The 17603-nt window shown below is 33.1% G+C and overlaps 1 protein-coding gene across 4 annotated transcripts in view; it reads right to left on the bottom strand.

Moving 5' to 3' along the window:
* Positions 1 to 5769: 5769 nt before the first annotated feature.
* st3gal3a (ST3 beta-galactoside alpha-2,3-sialyltransferase 3a) overlaps positions 5770 to 17603 on the bottom strand; it is a 45128-nt gene continuing 33294 nt past the window's right edge. For 3 of the 4 annotated variants that reach the window (XM_051111373.1, XM_051111372.1, XM_051111374.1), the window contains 3 exons: positions 12058 to 12204; positions 9231 to 9377; positions 5770 to 6464 (listed from right to left, as the gene is read on the bottom strand). In XM_051111373.1, the coding sequence (XP_050967330.1) occupies positions 6375 to 6464; positions 9231 to 9377; positions 12058 to 12204 (384 nt within the window). In that variant the 3' untranslated portion in view covers positions 5770 to 6374. Of the gene's footprint in view, positions 6465 to 9230; positions 9378 to 9522; positions 9567 to 12057; positions 12205 to 17603 lie in introns of those variants that run through there. The other variant, XM_051111375.1, reaches the window with a different exon arrangement.

Genomic DNA, 17603 nt, shown 5'->3' with positions numbered 1-17603 from the left:
ATATATATGTATAATGAGACTATAATAGTATCTCAATGATACCAAAATAACACTGGAATAATCTCGATAATAATAACCATATAAAATAAATATTAAGAACCAAAAGTATCACTTGTACTTACATGTTGCAGGGTTTATTCTCTTCACTACTTCACTTGTCTTCATTTTTTTTTCATTCATCTTTTAATCAGCTGGGGGTTCTTTTTGTGATTTTTATTGGATGCATGAAGTTATTCCTCCTCATGTTCACACATGTGTATAGAATCACATTAAATATGGATGTTTTTACAACTGCAGAGTGTCTCAAGACACCGAAAACTACAAAGAATAATCACAATTAATCTCATGATTTCCAGCCAGTCTCTAGAAAGCAAAATAAAATGGTATCAAATCTGTTAAATGTGTAAAAAAAAAATCTTGAGTCAAACCAAATAAATAAAAATCTAATTTTCTAAAGCCCTGCACTGAAACACAATCCACATTAAAACTCTTTTTTTATTGCTTGAACTCTCATTGAGCTGCTCGGGCATTAAAATGCTGCGGAAGCTGCCGTAGGTGTGTTTTCTGTTAGACTTTTACAGAGAGGGTGCGAGTGGATGACCTGTCGGGAAGAATAAAGCCAAAGCGCGCTGATTCTTCACAGGCGGAGCTCAAAAACACACCACACACCGGCCTTCAGTCCGACTGTAACCAAACCCTGCTCAACTCTGCTCCGCCGAGTGTGAAACTGTCAGGATGTGACCTCTCCATCGCAGCCGTGTCACGAAGGCCCACCTACATGGACGGACACACCTGTCAGAGCCCATTCCAGCCCTCCATTCACTTCTCCAGCTCCGAAACCTGCTCCCCCCCCCGACTCGCTGCACCCTCGTCCCGCGGCGTAGAACCAGGTCAAGGATTGTCTTTAAATAGGAGACACCTGCCCGTTGTGTCCATAGCTCAACTGTCTGTGATCTCACAGTACTTTCTAAATCTGTTTACTGCACTCCAAGCACATTAAGCGTGGGCAGGTTGAAGGCGAGGCCGAGAGGAGCGTGGCATCCCAGCCGCGCGGCCCTGAACACCGCACAGCCGCGCTATTCATCTGTAAATGCCTGCTCGCAAGATTTACATTCCGCATTTCACTGTTAACACGGCAATTAAAAGACATCTGGTTACACTTTATAACGTTCGTTAATAACATAAACAAACATTAAAAAATGCTGTTTTTACAGTGGATTTCTGCCAGTTCTTTACTGTAAATTTGACAGGATTTTTTTTTTCCCCAGTATACATTCAGCCATGAAGCATCCAGTCGTCTGCTTACTGAAAATGTCTGATCAGTGAAAATGTTACATGCTTGAAGGAATCTCAAGGACAGCGTTTGCTGAAGTAAAAAACACTTGGAAGCAGGATATAAATGAAGGAGTTTACAAAGAGTACTTTCGGTTCTTCCATTCGTCTCCTTTTCTAAAGAGTTTATTTGCAAAAACAGATCAATCTGTTTTAAACAATTTTTAAAATCATGTTTTTTTTATTTGCATTCCAATTAATCTCAATCAAACTGTAGTTGGGTTATTTTAATATAAAGAAAAAAATACAGCTAACTAACACAATAAAAACATGATAACAAAAAAACTGAGTTATCTATTTTTGCAAATAAACTCTTCAATTAGTAACTTCAAAACTACAAGTTATGATCCACTAGAGTCCATTTGAAGATGTTATTTAAGTGTTTTAACCTAGGATTGCATTAACTCAGCATTATATTTTCACATTTTCTACAACGGAAGTAATAATAATTCACTGAAATTTCAAAATGTCTCTATAATGAAACCCTGTATTTTTTTTACAATTCAGTATACACTACCATTCAGATGTTTTTCCAAAAAAAAAATTGAAATTGAAATTGAATATTTTTATTCCAGTTAGAATGCTTTAAACTGATAAAAATTTACAGTAAAAAACTCATAATGTTTTAGTTATAAATTAAATATTTTATTATAAAATGGTGTTCTATTATATATAGTGTATGTGAATTGCTATTTATCAAGAAATACTAGAATCAGGGTTTCTATTCTATTGTTTCATTCAGATGTTTTTCCAAAAAAAAAAAATAAAAAAAAAAAAAAAAAATATATATTTTATTATTAATTTTTTTTCTTCTTATTTTATTATTAAAATGATTATTTTTTCTAGTAAGGATGCTTTAAATTGATAAAAAACTGACAGTAAAAACATTCATAATGTTTTAATTATAAATTAAATATTTTATTATAAATTATATATGGTATACTGTTATATATGGTGTTCTTTTGAATTGCTATTCATCAAGAAATACTAAAATCAGGGTTTCTACAAAATAAATTTACATTTTACATTTTAATAATTATTAATACACACTACCATTCAGATGTTTTTCCAACAAATAAATAAAAACAAATTAATACATTTTTTTTCCCAGTAAGGATGCTTTAAATTGATACAAACTGACAGTAAACACACTTATAATGTTTTAATTATCAATTAAATATTTTATTATGAAATATATGGTGTTCTTTTGAAACACTATTCATCAAGAAATACTCAAATCAGGGTTTTTACAAAAATGCTTTTAATTCAATACACACTACCATTCAGATGTTTTTCCAATAAATAAATAAAATTAAAATATTTTTTTTCCAGTAAGGACACTTTAAATAGATAAAAACTGACAGTAAAAACATGATTTGTTCGATTTAATTATAAATGAAATACTTTATTATACAATTAAATGGTGTTCTTTTGAATTTCTTTTCATCAAAACATACTAAAATCATGATTTCTATAAAAATTTGAAGCAGCACAAATGTTTTTAACATTGATAATAATCAGAAATGTTTCTTGAGCAGCATATTAGCATATTAGAATGATTTCATGTGACACTGAAGACTGGAGTAATAATAGTGCTGAAAATTCAACTTGTGTAATACTTCACATCAAAGGATCACACAAAATATTTTGTGTTATAAAAATAAAAACAAGCAAAATCAAATCCAGAATGCCAATATTGCTTTTAAACAAACAAAAAAAATAAATAAATAAATAAATAAATAAAATAAAAAGCTCATTTCTGCCACTAACCCAGGATAATCTTCTGTAACTAGTCTGGTAACTAGTATGCTGCAGGTTTAGTCTTTTACCATTACGTGCTTGATCAAGACCCCTTGTGTTTCTCCAGTGGAAGTGAATGTGTAGTATGTGTGCAGAAAGAGTCTTTGGATTCAAATGACTACATCCAGACTGACAGAAAGAAAGAAAAGCAGCAGGTGATCACAGCTAAACAGTAAACACACAGCAAGCAACCATTACCCACCAGATGCACATCTGATGTACCAAACATGAATAACTGTAATCACACTCTGATATGTCGCTACACGATTCTGAACAGCCTGGAGCAGAGCTTCATGCCACAAAAAAAGGAAAAGAGGTGGATTACGAATCCAGATCATCTGGAACAGGACTGATCTCAGAAACCAAACAGAGGGATTTCCAGGAACGGCGCCTGACAGCACAGACTCTTAAAAAATTCCTAATATTTCCATTAACCTTTTGGCACGAGGACCCTGAAAAACCCCCAGCGCGCCGTGAGTCATGAGACAAGCAGTCGGAGTGTTTGCTTCCGCCACACGCATAAACATCCAAATGTTTGTTTGAAAAAAATATAGGCAGGTTGATCAGGTGGAAGTTTAAATGCTAAACATGAGCTTTCCATAAACAGGTGCTGATGTTTTCCAATCATGTAATAGTAGAACGAACACAAGTCAATGACAAATGTGTTTAGATGAGTAACAGACGTAAAAGTTACATGAAACAGTTAGATCCAGTTCTCCAATCTGATTGGTCGAGCAGCGTAACAAGTGCTGAAAGAGTGGCTTTACAAGATATAACTAATAGAATGCATTAATGCCTGTTCAATTTGTTAGCATCTATCTATCTATCATATTATTTTTATTGCCAATGTATGTGTATATGTACACACACACACATATACATATACATATACATATATATATATATATATATATATATATATATATATATATATATATATATTAAGTATAATTAAGTAAAGATCATGTTCCATGAAGATATTTTGTAAATTTCCTACTGTAAATATATCAAAACTTAATTTTTGATTAGTAATATGCATTGCAAAGAACTTCATTTGGAAAATTTTAAGGCTGTTTTCTCAATATTTTGATTTTTTTGGACCATCAGATTCCATATACTGAAATAGTTGTATCTCGATCAAATATTGTTCTATCCTAACAAACCATACATCGATGGAAAGCTTATTTATTCAGCTTATTTTAAAATATTATTTATTCCTGTGATTTCAAAGCTGAATTTTTTGCAGTCAGCAGTCACACGATCCTTCAGAAATCATTGTAATATTCTGATTCACTGTTAAAAAACATTTATCAGTATTATTATGTTGAAAACAGCTGAGTAGAATTTTTTCAGGTTTCTTTGATGAATAGAAAGTTCAGAAGAAGAGCATTTATCTGAAATAGAAATCTTTTGTAACATTATACATGTCTTTATTGTCACATCTGATTAACTTAAAGCATCCTTGCTAAATAAAAGTATTAATTTCTATAATATAAAAGATTTTGAACGGTATAGCGTATAATGTTACAAAAACTTTTTATTTCAGATAAATGCTGATCTTTGGATCTTTCTATTCATCAAAGAATCCTGAAAAAAAAATGTACTCAACTGTTTTAAATATTGATAATAATAATAATAATAAAAACGTTTCTTGAGCAGCAAATCAGAATATTAGAATGATCTCCGAAGGATCATGTGACACGGAGGACTGGAGTAATGATGCTGAAAATGCAGCTTTGATCACAGGAAAAAAAATTTTTTTTTAAATATATTCAAATAGAAAGCAGTTATTTGAAATAGTAAAAATATTTCACAATATTACTGCATTTACAATATTTTGGATTAAATAAATGCAGGCTTGGTGAGCAGAATTCATTCAAAAACATCTTACTATTCAAAAACTTTTGACTGGTAGTGTGTGCATATATATATATATATATATATATATATATATATATATATATAAAAAATATCATCAATTAACAAAATTGTAGCTCACAATAGGTCGATTTTGGAGAAAAGATGTTGTGTTTCAACTAAAAAAGCCAGTACATCAAAAATGTGAAATAAAATTATTTTAATTTAACTATTAAATTACTTATTTTGTAGGCGGCATCAACAGTGGTGTAGAGAATCATGTAATTTAAATTGTATTAGTAGCAACAAATGTAATTTGCTACCAACGCATCACCAACTGAAGCTCTACGATAACATACAATTCTTATGCATTATTAAGGGCCATTCACATAGAACGCCTCTTTGTTCTAAAAACACGAGACGCAGGAATAGTTTTAGAAGAAGTGCAGTGCACGTCTCGAGACGCGCTTTTGAGACGTGATGCAATAATGTAAATATTTCTCTCCAGACTTTAAGAAACAGGTTGTGATAATTAGATGAAATGTGATATAATTCAGGGTATCTGGACACAGCCACTGTGAGTGCCTCTTTTGCCATCTTACCATCAAATGAAACAGTTGCTGTGCCAACACGCTACTGTAAACAAAAGCTTGCAACGCTTGCCCCGCCTCCGGGGTCTTCTGATTGGTCTACTGCTTTGGAACTGACATTGACTGATACATTGATACAATTGATACACATCAGTTGACAGTTCAAATGAAAAGCCCATTTCAGACTGAATGTAGAAATCTTGATTATACTTTAATCAGCCTGGTCTCATGATCTGGATATACACAGAGATGGAAATACATGTGCAAGGCGCAGAAAACGAGTGGATGCTGATTGGTTTAATGGCACACGTCAGAAGAGCAGCAGAAAATCAACAGTGACAATCAATCATTGTGTGTTGTTGTGCTGTTGTGCATAGCCTGAGATTGAAGAAAACAGTATTAAAGCATTCAAGCTGAATCAGCTAACAAAATAAAGCGTCTTAATGACGTGATTAAAATACTGTCTAATAAATACTTAATACACTGGAGTAAAAAAAAAAAACAGGAGAAAGCAGCACGTTTCCAGTCTCTGTCGGGCGGCGCACCACACGGGGACGGACTCTTTCTCGCCGACGTGGCATCTTAAAAACAAGCGTTACCATGTTTGAGGTGAGGTTGCCATGGATACCGTCCAGCATATGGGGTGAGGTCGCTTCCTCCGGCGCGCATCATGCGATCGGCCCAAACATCTCTGGATGTTTGATGGCTCGCATTAGTGTGAGTCCGTCGGCTGGGATGCCGGTCACCAGTGATTTGGTGAATACTGTCTATCGGCTGCGTGACGGAAAAGTGTCGTCAAATCCCATTGGTCAGGTCTTGAATGACGCCCCCCTTCACCAGCTTTCGGAGAAATTCTTTCTCTCTGAATATGTTGTGTGTCCAGGACTGGGTGTGTGTGTGTGTGTGTGTGTGTGTGTGAAAGAAAAAGAGAAACAAAAAGAGCACAATAGGGTAAACGGTCATCCAAAGTTTGTCACGTGCTGCATTTAAAAGAGCAATGACGTCTGCACATGCGGCTTTGCTTTTGATTTCACGAGCCACAAAAGAAGCTTGGACGGTGCACCTAAAGTAAACATGCACAACAACAGAGGCGCTCTTGTAGGTAAAGAGAGGAAATGACAAACCACTACGAAATACATTGCCATCTAATGATTTGCAATTTAAGACGACTCATCCTTTTGATAAAACATGCAATGTATCTTCTAATTACAACAAAAATTGTTTGCTACCCATTTTATTCTTTCAGGCCAGCGCCGTGAGGCAACATAAACTGTACTTTAACCCTCATATTGCATTCAAAATCTATCGTATTATTTGGACCATAAGTATTGTTACTTTTTTAAAGCATGAGTAAGGAATTCAGCTAAAACCATTTTGCCTAATACTGATGAAAAATTTTGTTTGAATATATCATTGTACAAACTTTGTACTTTAAGTATTAACCCTACTGGAATTAATGGAATTCAGCTTATTTCCATTTAACTCATGACTGCTCAAAACTGTCCAAATTTGTGAAACATATGTATGTAAATTCAGCTCCAAAACTGTGTGAGATTAAGGTAAAAAGGCTACATATATTTTACAATATTTTGTGCCACTAATATAACTTATGGATAATTTTTAGAAAAAATATTTTTGACACATAAAATAAACTAAATTAAAATAATATAAAAAATGACGGGTATTTTGAGGGTCTTTTTAAGCATTTCTAAGTTTCATTGCCTTAATAAAAACTATTATTATTATTTTAAATGTTCATGTATCTCTTCCAGGTCAAAATATATAGGTAAAAAGGCAACATATATTTAACAATATTTTATGACACTAATATAACTTATGGATAATTTTTACAAAAATATTTTGACACCTAAAAAAAATAATTATGTGTATTTTGAGGATCATAAAAAGGATATCTTAAAGTATTTTGACAGTAATATAGCTTATGAATAATTTTTAGAAAAATATTTTTGACACCTAAAATAAAATAAATTAAAATAATATAAAAATTATGGGTGTTCTGAGGGTCATTTTTAGCAATTCTAAGTTTCATTGCCTTAATAAAAACTATTATTATTATTATTTATTTATTTTTAAATGTTTATGTATCTCTTCCAGGTCAAAATATGTAGGTGAAAAGGCTACATATATTTAACAACATTTTGTGACACTAATATAACTTCAAAATAATTTTGCTAAATATTTTTGACACCTAATGATACTCCATACATACTCATGTCCACTCAAATATTTTTAATGGTTTTCTCTCTTAAAAAAAATAAATAAATAAATTAAAAAAAAAAATCATAAAATAAAATAAAATAAAAATTCAGAGATCACTGCATTTTCACATTTCATTCCCTTACTTTTTTTTTTTTTGAAATGTTTATATCTCTCTTTGGGGACAAAACAGACCTGAATGCATTACAAGGTTTAAAAGTTAGATTTTCTGTGATGTATTTAACATTCCTACACTGAACTAATTTTATAGTTTATGAACTGAAACAGCACTGAACTGACTTAAGCTGAATAATGATCTTTTTTAGAGCTGCTTTATAGCAACTAATCTTATTTTGCCTCATATTTGAAGAAGTTTGCATCATTAATTCTGTTTTTATTTTTTTAATACAGTGAAGCTACTTTGTATAAAGCAAATCTGACTTGTATGCTGCAGCACTATACAAATAAGGTTGACTTCACATTGTTTTTGCACATTCTGCTGATTTATCTTCAATACAATAATTTATAGATGGCTAACACATTGAATTAACAAAAATGTGTTGAAACCTACTAATCAATCAGTTTTACTTCATCATTATCTATGTAAAAGTGCTTAATAAATGTACATTTTACCTGTATAATTTGTACTTGTGTCTAGACACAAGAAAAAGAAGAAAAAACAACAACAACTGGACCATCAGGAATGAATTGCTGAGCCCTGTTAGTATCCTGTAGTATCTGACTGCTTCACTTTATTAGCAGCTTGGCAAGCTACAGTATCAAAGTAGTTTCGTCAACACCGAAAGACGAACACGCACACAGCTCGGACTGCCATTGCTGTCTCATTACTCTGACCTCTCAGGTTTCTGCGTATTTCTGGAACAGACAGCAGCATGAGGTCATGTGACCCGTTTGTGGACGTGACTCAGCGGATGGGATATTCCCAAAGATCATCAAGCAGCGAGCGAACATCGATGATCTACTTCAGGCACGTTCACATTCCACTCATCTCAGATGCCAAAAACTAGGACATTTTGTTTAACTATGAACAGACAGAGGTCAGAAATTATTCAGGTTTCAGGGCAAAAAAATATTTAAAATATGAGGGGAATTCCTCTGTTTTTTATTTGTTATCAAATATGTCATACAATCAAAATAAAGAAGACCGTGGAACTTGTCCATGGAAGCCTTTAACTGCACAAAAGGTTATTTAGAGCGGTAAAAAGGTTCTTCGCATTATTAAAATGCTCTTCACACTAAGAAACAAAATAGTTCTTTTAAGAACTATTCTATGAAAGGTCATTTGGCATCACTGTGAAAACCTCCTTTTAATTCTAAGAATTTCGCTGAAATTTCCATTTTTAACGCCGCTTACTAGTTTTGTAAGATAGTTAGAGAGAAATCCTTTAGATCGGGTCAGTGTGGTGCCGTTACCTCTTTGATTGCAGACATCATGAGTTTCTCATAATAGTGCAGAGGTGCATGAGGATTGCTCATGTCATATCCGAATCCGGCCACCGCCACCTCATCACAGTTATGAAGGGCCATCGTGATCGCAACAGTACCCAATGTAGGAATATTCTGGAAAAACAAAACAATTTTAGTATTGCATATGGATGAGTGTTCAGTGACAGCATATAAAATACCCAACAGTCTTGAATATATACTTGAATATGAAGATGACTCAAGTTCAAGAAAAAATGTAATTCAAATTCAGAAAATTCACCTGAATCAATATTTTGATTTCTGGAACATTTAGAAGACAATTTGCTGTAATAACCAGAAATGAAACAGTTATACACAAATTTAAATGATCTGTGATCATTTAAAAAATCTGAATCATTGCAGCTTTATTATTTCTGGTTGTTGCTGAAAATTGTCTTTTAAGAAAATATTTAATAGAAAAATGAGAAATTTTTAATTTATTTAAAAAATATTTAAAAAATATTTAATGTAAAATCTTTTTTAAAAATGTAAAAAAAAAATAAATGAAAAATGCGATTAAAATAAATGTTTTATTTAATATACTTTTATAATATATACTCAAAGATTTATACAAACACACACACACACACACACACATACATACATACATACATACATACATATATATACATACATATATATATATATATATATATATATAAAATAAATCTGTGACCTGTTGCATTTACCCACTTAAACTAGTCTTAAATTCTTAAACTAGTCTTGTATTAGTGAGTATCTGATTTAAAGAATTCATCTGAATTAAGATTTTGATGTCTAGGACATTTAAAATAAAATTTAAAGTAATAATAACCACAAATTATACAGTTATAATAGTTCTACAAAGAAATACCAATCGGTAATTGATCCGTGATTCATTTACAAATCTGATCCACACAGATTCATGAATGAATCATTTAACAATTCACTGAAAAGCACAGTTTCAAAAGAATGAAACATATTGTCTGAATGTTGGAACTTGAGAAACAAACATTAGTCATTTTATATTAGTAATGAAACAACAAAGCTTTAATTCAACTGTTTGATTTTACTCATACTACACTATATGGTGAAATGATTACAGATGAAATTTGTCAAGCAAACAGTGAACAACCATGGATGGGCTGGACACTCAGGGTAGTTGAGTGCACTGCTCACACGCTTCAGTACAAGATAATGCACCGTGTGACTGACTTTATCAGAGACACAGACAGAGCGGGACGTGTGTGTGTGTGTGTGTGTATCAGCAGAGAGGGATCATCCAGTCACCACCTGATCCACTGAGGCTGGAGAGACGAGTCTCAATGTGAAAGTCTTATCACCACAGAGAGACACTCTCCTGACTAATCCGGCCCCAGACACTCCGCCTGCATGCTGATAACACAGGAAACGCATCACAGCTCGAGACCCTCGACCGCATCTCCATAGCAGCGGAGCGCAAACAGACTCTGGATCAGGTGGAGACGACACTTTATTTTAACATCATCTCAGGGGACTTATAAGGATGACTCGCCGACCAGGGGCCAATGTGAGAGAGCTTTAGGTCATTTTGGTACATTTTGATCATGTACATGAATTTTTACAAATATTTATTGCCAACTTTTTGAGAAAATCACCATAGATGAGGTTTCGTTGAAACTGAGTGACTAGTCTAACCATATAAATATATATCTCTAAATATATATTTCTAAATATTCTAAAATATATATATTTTTTTACTAATGGGTGCAGGACACTAAAGTTCATTTACGTAAGTCAGGACAGCAAAATATAGTAAACTGTGACATTATACCCCCCAAAAAATCTGAAGTCCAAAAACTTGATTTGACACTTTGACCTGACCTTTTGTTACGTACCTTTCTATCAAAGTTATCTGACATTATCAGGACGAATATGTTCTGGCACAGTTTAACTCTTGTCATGTAAACTCTTGTTCTTGTCATATTTTATTACTATTTTTTAAACTATAGCAAATAAACCGTGATAATGTGAGAAATTTTGAAGGTGTCTGAATAAATTTCGGTTTGACTGCAATTCATTTGTGATTATCAAGATTAATTTGTTCTGACACAGTTTAACAGTTTATATAATATAATATAATATAATATAATAATTTGCATGTCATCTTTTTCCATAAAGTGGTCAAAAATGTTTTCTAAAATAAATTTTATCATATAATAACCTTTTTTTTATGTGTGTGTGTGTATATGTATAATATACATTTATATATAAATTAAAATAAATCAGATCAATCAAACTTTATTTTAATCTTATTTATTTTAACTATTTATATTAACTTGTCTTTATTTATATATAATATAATATATAAACTCCATAAATTTATAATAAACATAATAAATTACTGCACACTGACTCATGAATCCCAAAACAACTATTACTTTTTACAAACTTAAGAATAAACCTGTGACTGCTTAGAGTAGTCTACTTTTGTACATTTTTCTCATATGTAAATCTTATGCTTTTCATAAAATATTTTGTTAATAGCTGATTTGCAGTAATTACCAGAAACTATACGGTTACAGCAAATTAGACTTGAATCATAGATCATTTACAGATTTGTAAATAAAACAGACTGGGCTAATTTGACTACGAAAAGCTAGACGATTTACCTAGGCATAGGCTGTTTATGCAACAGGTCCCTATTTTTTTTTTTTTTTTTTTTTTTTTTTTTTAAGAGCAGAAAGTTTTCAATTCTGACTATTACAGCATATTTTAGATTGTCTGCTTTAATATTTATTCAGCATTTACTCCTCACCCCTTTTCCCATGACGCCATTGTTGTGCGGAAGGCCGATGAATTTGAAAGCTGCTTCTTGGATAAAATACGGGTTCAGGATCCGTATATCTTCTGGGCCTCTGGGAACGAAACGTGCTACGGACTTCCAGAACCCCTCCATACTCCGCTAAAAGACATCAAGAGCAGAACACACAAGACACTTGAATTAATACAAGAAACAAATGAAAAGAATAAACCTGCGTGACTTCGCCGACGGCCTATACCAGCTTTTCTATTCAAACACTCCTGTTCTGTGAATGCGCTATTATAGAAAGGCCTAAAGTGAAGCTGACACAGAACAGTCGCTCGCGGCCGCTGAATAACGCTCTCAGCTGAGTAAATACGCCGCTCGCTTTGATATCCAGAATAAAAGGGGAGACGCTAGCAAAGAGCTGGAGCCAAGAGCATGTTCGAACACAGAGCTCTCGCTCTCCTCCTGGGACGCCCACTTCACCTGCAGGATCTTTCGGACACACCTTGGAGAGTGTGACTGTTAGAAGCCGTAACTCCACTTGACATTCTGGAGCAACGACTCCGGTGGGATTTCATCAAACGGCATCCCGAGTTACGGTACTACAAATAAACACGGCGCGTAATTACGTCCTGCCCGTGTTTTCTTTTCAAGGGAGGGATGGGCTTTACAGAGGGTCGTGCAACTACACAAAAACAACAAGGGCTTTGACCCAGGGAGCCTTATTTGTGGTTTTCTGGTGTAACACAAAGCACGTGTGAGACAAGGTGTAACAAAAACCACGTGTGTCACGGCATAACACGATCACAGCTATCAGTCACCATCGGCCTCGTTTAACTCAAATGCTATGTATGTTGTAGTTCGAACATTTTTGGTTGTTTTCAGCTTTCCACATTGTAATTTGTGTTGGGATTGTTTTGCATAAGTGAGTCCTAGCCTGACAGATAGTGATGGTGCATTGCATACGATACTGAATTTCCAAAAATTTAATTTTAATCAGATTTTACACCATATACAGTAGCCAGCGATCAATTTTTTAATGTTTTGAAAGAAGTCTCTTATGCTCAGCAATGCTGCATTAATTTAATCAAAAATACAGCAAAATCGTTAAATATTATTACAATCTAAAATAACTGTTTTCTACTTGAAAATACTTTAATACGTAATTTATTTCTGTGACACAAAGCTAAATTACTCCAGTCTTCAATGTCACATGATCCTTCAGAAAACTGAGCTGATTTGATGCTCAAGAAGCATTTCTCATTTTTAAACTTGAAAACTTGTAAAAAAAAATTTGTAAATATTATTACAATCTAAAATAACTGTTTTCTATTTAAAAAAATACTTCAATATGTAATTTATTCCCTAATTTTCAGCATCATTACTCCAGTCTTAAGTGTCACATGATCCTTCAGAAATCATTATAATAGGCTGATTTGCTGCTCAAGAAACATTTCTGAGTATTGTCCATGTTGAAAACAGTTGTGCTGCTTCATATTTCATAATTCTTTGATAAATAGAAAGTAAAAGAACAGCATTTATTTAAAATAGAAATGTTTTGTAACATTATAAATGCACTTTTGAGCACTTTAATGAATTAAAGTACTAATTCCTTAAAAAAAACTTTGCTTTTGTCATGCATTCATTTCTTAAGTCTTAAAAAAAAAAAAAAAACGTTTTCCAGACTCAAATTTCCAAACCTATCAGTCGATTTTCAGACCATATTTAATATAAATGGTTCACAGAGCATTATTTTCTGCTTTATATTTGGTATATAGTACAGTCATCTTTAAATATTTTTATTTTCTCAGTTTTTTTTTCATTGATTTTCTTGAAGTGACAACATACAAAGTCCTTAAAAAAAAAAAAAAAAAAAAAAAAAAAAAAAATACAGACTTTTACATGCACACACGTAACTTTTTTGTGACATCGAGAAACTCTTCATGTGCATGGGAATTATTTTGCATGCTTATGCATTACAATTTCTAGTTTTATATTCCTTTGTGCATCACTATGAATAAAACAAGAGCATGGATGCACATAAATGAACAGTGATCTACTTGCTTAAAATTGGCCTTTTTATTGTATTACCTCTAAAATCAAGACATAATTTAGCATATACTCCGTGGCGGCGCAGAAACCATGACATAAAATTTGCTAAGTTCAAAGGTCTTAAAGACTGGTACTGTAAAAAGAGTTTAAAATGTGGCTTTCATTAGGGCAATATGCAGTATTTCAAGGCCTTAGGTTTCTTTAACGCATCTCTTTAAGGCCAAGAAACCACAACACGAAATGGGCTGATGGCACAATAGGTGGCTCAGTGTGCATTGTCCTATATGCTAAGTTTAAAGGTTTCTCGTGCACACATAAAAATCTGTATATTTTTTTTGGCAAAGGTCCTTGAGGCTATGTAATACGGTGCTACGAATATTGTGAGAAGAAGCCCAAAATGCTTATAACCTGCATTTTGCATAAACAAAAAATTCATATTTGACAGCTGCCAAATCTCACTTCTTGTGCAATAAATGTATTTTTATTAGATTCTTACATTTTCTATTATAAAAAAAAACTGAATACGGGCAGAAGTCTGGAAACACAAATATTTTTTCACAATCTGCTTTCTTTTTTCCATACTTTTCCAGACCTGGAAAATGTTTAAATCGAATTCCATACTTTTCCAAACCCGTAGGAACTCCGTATGTGTGAGCACTGAAGCAGAGGCGAATCGATCTGTTGTTCAGTGCTGGACTCATAGGGCGAGAGCCATAAACACACAGGTGGAAAATGTGACGTGGCTCGGTTGGAGAGAGATGAACACAATACCCTGCAGCGTGGAGGAGAGGAGAGGGGCCATTTCAAAGCCCCATGAAAAACAAGAAGCGCAAACAAAGCCACAAAGGCAAGGAAGACCCTGTATCAATCACCCTGTGGCAGGATCCACCTCCTACATCGCACGAGGCCTTTGTACGCAGAGTTTCTCTGATACCTGTCAGCGAGCTGCCTGAAACAGACCTGCAGAAGAGCTGACTAATGATTACGAACTCTGAACTCTGGCTGATGTATGTCCGCTGATCGTGCGTCCAAATGGCTCATTGTGCTGTATTACAGACACGGTCACTCAACACGGCCGTAGCAACAAGAGGAAAACTAATCTGACCACATTGCTGAATGTACAGTGCTACGGCAAAACAAGCTGTAAGCTAGCGGTCTGAAATAAAACTTATGAGATGAACAAAAGAATATAAAAATATAAATATATAAAAAAAAAAAATCTTAAAATAATTAATAATTTAAAAATATGATTTAAAAGTTTTCTGATCACCCACTTTTGCAAACTTAGTTCCAGAAATGTTTTCCCAATTATCTGAGTTTTAAAAATAATTCTTTAATTTAGTTTTAAAAGATAAGCACATACACACGTTCAAAGACACTTACACAGGAACCAGATCAAAACATAAATCTATACAGTAAATTAAAGAAATAAACAAGCACGATGTTACAATAGTCCCAGTGAATGGTAAAAAAACATTTATAATTATTTATAAATAAATAAATAAATAAATAAATAAATGACTGAAAGAATGAATTTTACTTTATTATATTAAATTATTATTATTATTATTATTTACTGCTTTTTATATGAACAAAACAAACAAAATAAATGAATGAAATAACTAAAAGATATTAAATATCTAATAATAAATATTATTATTATTATTTTATTTTTCATAAATATTTACAAATAAATAAATAAATAAATAATTTCCAATTTATTCAGTCATTTACTATAAGTACAGATGAAATTTGGGCTCTTTTAAATTTGATTATCAAATCTTAGGGATAAAATGTACAGTCTGTCATTATAACTAACTAAATAAATGAACAAAATAGATATTTAATCTGCAATGAAAACTGGTTAAGTACATAAATACATAAACAAATAAAATAGACAGTTGATCATTATTAATAGACAGATGAATAAATAAATGTATGTACAAAATTATATTTATTCTCCAAAGATAACTGGTTACATGGAATACAAGACTGGTTAACTATATAGATGCAAATGATAAATAGACAGTTGATTATTATTAATCGATAAATAAATAAATAAATAAATAAATAAATACAGTACAAAATTATATTTATCCTCCAATAATAACTGGTTAAATGAATGTGAATTAATAAATAATGCATTTATTAACGCTATGTTTGTTTGATATAAATTGCCAAAGAAATCAAAAAACCCTTTGTCAACAAGCATTTTTGTCACCGACAATATAAACACTTGCCTTGAAGCTCATGGTGTTGCTATGTCTTAAAGAATTTGTAGCTGAATCAACATAAACTCTTAGTGCTTCACTTAGTGAATCACAAGTCATTACTTTCAGTCATATCCGACTATCAGATGCGCTCTGTTATCCACACACTCACATTCGGGTAATCCCCGAACCCCTTTGTTTTTAACTCCAAACTTCTCTTCCTTTGGTTAAAAGAGTTCCTGACACATTTTTGTGTGATGATGTTAGGCTGTAACCTGTGGGCGTGGAGTGGGCCCTGTGTTTCCCTGCGCTGGAAGCCATTACGGCTCATTCACTACAATGGCCGCTCTCAGTCGCTCTGACACTCTGGAGGTGCGAGTCGCAAACTTTATCACAGAATCCATCAGTTTCCAGAGGGCTGACACACACTGTGGCATTCATAAACCGCTGTGGTTTTCCGCAGCCGTCTGTGGAGCGGTAGGGGCCGCTGACCCTGACATTGACCCCCCAGCCCTCGGTCTCCTCATGTCTGAGTCACCAGACTCTGAGGACACTTGACCCTCATAAACACCATTGTATTGCAGTGTGTAAGCCAAATATGTCATACAAAGCATCTAATGATTCATAGACTTCAGCTCTGTTCCGAACCCTAGAGAGCTGCCTACCTAGACAGCATGTTTAGTATCAAAGGCATGGTCTGGATGAGAACGCTGACAGAATATATGAGCTCACCAGAGTCTTTAGAAAAGAAAGATCCACTGAATAGTTTTCAACTTGAGTATGCTGGATCCAACATTTAGAGTCACAATGAGTTGAAATGAATCTTTTAATAATAAATCTTCTCTCAAAAGCATTCTTCCTAAACGTTCTCAAATTATCACAAAGCTTCTTGAATATTCTCAAATTTGAGTAACATCACATCATCCCAGTCGGTCTTATTTTGTAAATTCTTTGGATCTTTTTAAATCATTTTTAAATAATCTTGTGAAATGTTTTTAAAATGTTCATCCTCTAATCTTCTTTTCAAACATGCTCAAATTATCTCAAACGTTCTTGAATGTTCCCAAAATTCAGACACATCAGATCATCTTAGTCAAATTAAATAATCATTTCAGATTTAGTTTCAGTCATTTTTGTCCAAAAGTTTTTACAATGCTCCTTCTCCAGTCACATCTGATCTTCTACATTTTAGAACGGTTAAGAACAGATTTGATTTTTTCCTCAAATCTTCATGAACGTTCTCAAACCTGAGTCAATTCAATCATTTTCTTGTGAAATGTTCTTAATGTTCTT

The sequence above is a fragment of the Labeo rohita genome, chromosome 6 (genome assembly GCF_022985175.1).
Source record: "Labeo rohita strain BAU-BD-2019 chromosome 6, IGBB_LRoh.1.0, whole genome shotgun sequence".
Lineage (NCBI taxonomy): Eukaryota > Metazoa > Chordata > Actinopteri > Cypriniformes > Cyprinidae > Labeo > Labeo rohita.
Note: the sequence above shows the minus strand (reverse complement) of the source record. Positions and strands in the feature narration are given on the sequence as shown.